At 39.8% G+C, this 6017-nt stretch overlaps 1 protein-coding gene across 1 annotated transcript in view; it reads right to left on the bottom strand.

Annotated features, from left to right (window-relative positions):
- The window catches only part of Foxp2 (forkhead box P2), a 520673-nt gene that overhangs the window by 58016 nt on the left and 456640 nt on the right, over window positions 1-6017 (bottom strand). The window contains exons 7-10 of the mRNA XM_021164323.2: window positions 3635-3772; window positions 2360-2560; window positions 1744-1746; window positions 615-789 (exon numbers count right to left, since the gene is read on the bottom strand). Of these exons, the coding sequence (XP_021019982.1) occupies window positions 615-789; window positions 1744-1746; window positions 2360-2560; window positions 3635-3772 (517 nt within the window). The remainder of the gene's footprint in view (window positions 1-614; window positions 790-1743; window positions 1747-2359; window positions 2561-3634; window positions 3773-6017) is intronic.

Here is a 6017-nt window from a genome sequence, read left to right as displayed (position 1 = left end):
TATATATATATATATACACACACACACACACTCAGACCTTTCATATATATAAATAATATGCTCAATAGCATTTATATCTATAGTTTACATTGTATGTACAGGAAAGTTGGGGAAAGGTTAATACTGTAATCCCATGACAAAGTGACTTCCCAATCATAGAGTTAACAGTTGTGCTCTACAGATGCACAGAACTTGTCTATTATTTGTGATTTTAGTTCCTAGACTAGAAATCCGTGTTTTCGTCAGTTGTCTACCAAAATTCATTATCAGCTCATGGTATATGGAGAGTATATGGAGAACTGCTGCCCTTGCTAAGCCATTCTCCTGTATAGTCAATGGTGCTTGAATTATATTGCCTTATATATTATTCGTGCCTATAAGACTAATTGACATACATTTAATATTTAAACAAATATTAAGATAGTTTTACTCTACATTTGAAAGTAATGTGAGGTAGAGTTTCTGGTCAGGTGACCATGGTAGCACTACCGCTTTCCTACGAACTTTTAGGACATTAACGAGAATACCTCAAGGTATAAGATTATCTCCACAAGAGCATGAGATGATAGAAAGTGCAAGAGCAGAATGGCGTATTTGTAGCATATCCTCTGTACCTTGAGGCAGCGACTGGACAGGAAGGGCTGCTTGGCCGGGTGGGATGGAGATGAGGCCCTGGCGCTGAAGGCTGAGCAGATGTTGTTGCTGCTGTAGCTGCTGCATTTGGAGAAGCTGCTGCTGGAAGACGAGCTGCTGCGCCGCCAACTGCTGCTGCTGCTGTTGCTGCTGCTGCTGTGGGTGCCAGAAAACCGGATCCAATCAACAGCAGAGAACAAGGCGCGCACAAACCACGCTCACACACACATACACACACACACACACACACACACACACACACACACACACACGAAACGACATGCCCCTTTCCCTGGCCAGAAGTGTTCTTGATCATTCCATGGTCAAAGTCCAGAAGCAGACCATCAACAGCCTCTAGGTATTCAGCTGCTTGCTTCCTGGGAGGTAAACAGCACCAGAGAACCAGAAACTCTCTCTAATGGTAGTGGGCAAGCAAGGTTTAAAGACAGAAACTAACAATTTTCCACTATCTAGGAACTAGTTCATCGTCCATGACTGTAAGTTTATTTAGACAAAAGGATTAAAACGTCATAGGAATGATCAACTTCCGCAATACTCTCACTGATTTCCAACTGAGTAAATTTGATGTGTGGAGGTCCATGGATATGATTACTCGTGATCTATCAGTAAACTTGGCTGGAGCTCCTGGGTCAGGCACATTAGCTCTCTCACTCTTCCTCTGCTTCTTCCTTTGAATACACTAAAGGCAGAATTATATGCAAGTCCCCCCAAAAGTGCTCTTATTATGAAGAAAAGTCTAACTTCTAGTCTTGTGAGACATTACACTACAAACCAGAGTTCTTTGGACTCGGGAGGGTAGAAGATGGCAGGCACACTTCAGAGGAAGACAAGCTGTGTGGAAGACCTTTCCTTTTTAGTTTGGGGAAAAGAGAAACTTCTGATGCGCTCACTGGAAAACAGACTGCATAATGGAGCAAGTCATGTGGATTGCCCAAAGCCTCTGAGAAATAAGGGAGCAATTTCTATTCTGTAGTTGATGGCTGTCTGAAATTCTATTCACAAATCCAAACAGAAACAAAACCTCAGGAGGTCAAAACTGTTTCCTGTACGTTTGCATAATGGGCAGCTTGAAGACAGCAACCCTGATACCTGCTGATCAATTTAACTACTTCAACATGTTTTGTTTGTATTATGTTTATATGTGATGCAGTTTGCTGACAAGCGCAAGCTAGGCCAGAGAAGCTGGCTTGTCAGTTTGATTTATGAGCATATCAAACGGTAACTTTCTACTCGCCACTCCAAACCTACCCTAGCAGTTCATTAATCAGGGGGCTGTGACTTTGAAATCTGTGCTCAACCAGTTTTTCTCTTAGTCACCCTGCCCCCAACAATGGGCTAAATTTGCATGCGTGTTCTCTGAGCTGTATGACTGAGAAAAAATAAGGTTCCCTCACCAACTTGGATTCTCAGTGAATACAGGATAATCAGTACTTTGTCCAGCACACAGCTTGCTCTTTGTACACTGTGATTCATTAGTGAACATTAGACGACAGCCAGCAATGGATTGTGACTCTCAAGTCCCATGCTACAAGAAAGGAGAGCATGAGAGTCTCACTGTCACTGTTATTAAGCTCAGTAAAAATATAGAACACTGCATCTTTGACAGCAAGAGCCTTGTTACAGGAAGATCTGAGACTATCCTTGACTCTCAAAGCACCTTCTCAACCCCATGCTATTATATATCAATGAAATAACTAGATCCTACCTCTTTTGCTTGCTTTCCAGGATGCTGTTGCTGTTGCTGCTGCTGTTGCTGCTGCTGCTGTTGCTGTTGCTGCTGCTGCTGTTGTTGTTGTTGTTGCTGCTGCTGCTGTTGCTGCTGTTGCTGCTGCTGCTGTTGCTGCTGTTGCAAAAGCTGAAGATGTAACTGCTCTTGCTGTTTCTTGTAAAACTCTTGTAGTTGTTGCTGAATAAACCATTTTGACTTTAATAAATAAAGGCAAAAGTTTCATGTATTATAAATGTCCTAAACTCTTCTAGACTGACACATGGTAGGGTAGCCATTAAGATTCACCACATGGGAAAAATGCATTGGGTTTAAAGAGACAGCTCTACATACTACACCCCTTTCAAAGCATCTCTGAACATTTCCAATGCAGAATTCAAAGAATCCTAAACAAAAAGGTCTGGAAAATCTGTACTCTGAAAGCCAGAAGTAAACATTCTGAATGGTTACATCTGAAGTCCTGTCCCAACCTAAGAACAGGCTATGCCCTACCCCTTACAAGGATCAAACGTTAAGTTCCACCAAAGTGGGATGTTTAATTCTTATCAGAAAACAGCCTCATCTCTCAGCGTTTTAGCACAAGGGATGCTAGAAATCTGTGCAGCTTGTAGGCACAAGTAGAGGCCATAGTAAGTAAGCCATTAAGACTTCTGGTGAAATACGATTTTCATCATAAAAAGCAAGTATCACATTTGAAATCTATTTATGGATATTCAATCCTTCAATAAGCAGAGGGCTCATTGTATGTATTATCAAAAAATACCATGAAGCAGATTCTTCCATTATTAAATAAAGGCTATATCTTGTGTGTGTGTGTATGTGTGTGTGTGTGTGTGTGTGTGTTGCTTTCAGCATGTGCTGTCTGCAAAGTGGACGTTTTCCTACCTATTAGAACTAAAGGGATTGCTAAAGTGTTATGGATTTAAAAAACAACAATTATGTGGTATCTTGGTATACCCCTTGGCAAGTCTAAAAGCAAGTGTCCCTAAGAATCGGATTATCCCAAAACTGATTCTTCTGCTTGCTTTCAACTTTGTCCTGTCTCTGCCCTTGTTCTAGACTCAGTACAATGAGGAACTTAAATGCTTGTATGCACCTCCACAAGGACAGCCATGGCAGGTGTGTTGTAGCGTGCTGATTGGTTGCCTCTGTAAGTGGAGGCCACACTGTCTAATAAGACCATTGCCCTGCTGGCAGGCAGAATGTGTCCCCCTTGAGCTGGATCAGAAATCCAAAGCAGGTGACCCACATTACCTGCTGCAACATCACAGCTTGCTGCTGCTGGAGGAGGGCCTGGAGCTGTTGAGGAGACAGGACCTGCTGCTGAAGAATCTGCTGCATCTGCTGAGGGGTGATCACTTGGGGAGTCATCATGGCCACCGACACGGGCACCTGGCATGGAGAGAGAGGGAAAGGGCTGTCATAGCTCGGGATCTGCTGATCTTTGCACGACCCTATGATATTGTTCTCGAGCTAGTCACCAACAATGGCCCCAGTGGTATATCTGTCCTGTTGTGTAACTCTCTATTACTCTGACAATAGTTTTCCAGAGGCATCAGAGCTCATGGGGCTCCCACGTCAAGCTCATATTTCAAATGTACTTGCACAAAGGTGTTGGAACTTCAGGTAATATAGATGGAAATAAATGATCTCATGGCAATAGTTCCAGAAGCTATCATTGAGAATCTTTTTAATGCTGCACTGCTGTAACTAAGAGCCTTTGGAAATGCTTAAAATGTATCATCAAAGTAAAGTGCTAAACAACTAAAATATGCATATGAATAACTGGAATTTATAGTTGTACAGAATATATATATATATTATATATATTATATATATATATATATATATATATATATANTATATATATATAAATTATATATATATATAAATATATATATATAAATATATATAAATATATATATATTATATATATATATAAATTATATATATATATATATAATTTAATACTGTCCTATAGCAAGCTCTTGTGAACCAGGCTGGCCTGTAACTCACAGAGATCCAATTGCCCCTGTCTCCGGAATGGCGGCATTAAAAGTCTACACCTGACAACCTGAGTGAAATCTCAAGAATCCATCACACACACACACACACACACACACACACCCCTACACTATATAACTAAAAACATACAAATAGCACACAGTGATAAATATGAATAATCATGTGTAGTAAGCGATATAGGAGTTTTTAAAGATACAACTTCTTACCACAGCCAAAGTTATACTTAAAAAGTTCAGAAATATGACGATTACTCCATTATAACAATAACAGCAAGCAATATTTTTTCTAAACTTTCCTATTCTATTTTCTAAAAGTTTTTAGGATGAAAGAGGGAAAAGGGAATATGAGACAGAGAAAGATACAGAGGAAAAGGAAGGAAGAGAAGAAAATAGATAAGAAAAAGTACCAGGAAGAACATTTAGAGAAAAAAAGATACAAAGAAGAAACAGGAGTGGGGTAGCAGAGAAGCCCAGGACAGTCTTGGGCCTCAGAGGCCCATGCTCAGAGCAGTGAGGGTCACATGCTAAGGGTCTTGCTTTGTAGCAAGCAGCACACAGTCAAACTGCATGCTTTGAGAAAATATTCACTTTGTCTCCTGGGGAAAAATCACTTTTATTATAAATAAAAGCTAATATTTATATAAATACACAATTTAGAACATATTGACAGGACAATGTTTCTTTGAAATCAGAAAATGATTAACTGGCAAAATTCAAAATTTAATAGTAATTTTGAATGTAATTCATACTTTTCTAATCTGACACTTGACAATAAAAAATGAGAAATTTTTAATGAAAATGTGGTCATAAGTGGAAATAATGAAAAGGAAAAGAATTCCAGGGTGAACTTCTTCTACCTCAAAAGTTCGAAAATAAAAATACTTTTATTTTTAACACTATGTATTTTCCATTTTGGTGAGTAATAAAACAGATTAATTTGATTCATTTTATGTCAAGGAAAAGAAACAGTGTGCCGAAAATACTTCAGTGATTTTCAAAACTATTTCTGAATTAAAGACTATAGATTCATAGCATGTAGCACCATGAAGTGAATGAGTGACCTAAAGTCAGTCAGTTGGAGACTGAGAAACTAAGATCAGGAGCCAAAGGCCTTAGACCTGCCTTCCTAATCAAGAGTAAGGAGTGCCTCTGATGTGCTCTGGGTGCTTTGTCATTTAAAATGTTAACATTGTCAGTTTAATCACTTGTTCTTTGATAAAAAAATATAGATTGATTAAAATAAATTGTTGGGAGGGGGTGGAGTTCATGCTACAAAAATTTGTCATTTTCTAACAATCATTGACCTTACAGTCTCATCAAGGAGTTGGGAATCAGACAGCAACTCAGGGTCAGAGAAAGACATGGTGCAGTTTCATTTCATGAGTGCTGATGTAGGCAGATTAGATGGAAGACATCACAAAGACAGAAGAAAACCAAAGCAGGAAGGGAGGAAGGGAGGGAGAAATGGAGGGAAGAGATGGAAACATGTAAGAAAGGAGAGCAGATAGGAAGGCAGGAGGAAGGCAGGGAGAGGAAGAAAGGAAGGAAGGAAGGAAGGGAGGAAGGGAGGAAGGGAGGAAGGGAGGAAGGGAGGAAGGGAGGAAGGGAGGAAG

Source organism: Mus caroli, chromosome 6 (assembly GCF_900094665.2).
Source record: "Mus caroli chromosome 6, CAROLI_EIJ_v1.1, whole genome shotgun sequence".
Taxonomy (NCBI): Eukaryota; Metazoa; Chordata; class Mammalia; order Rodentia; family Muridae; genus Mus; species Mus caroli.
Note: the sequence above shows the minus strand (reverse complement) of the source record. Positions and strands in the feature narration are given on the sequence as shown.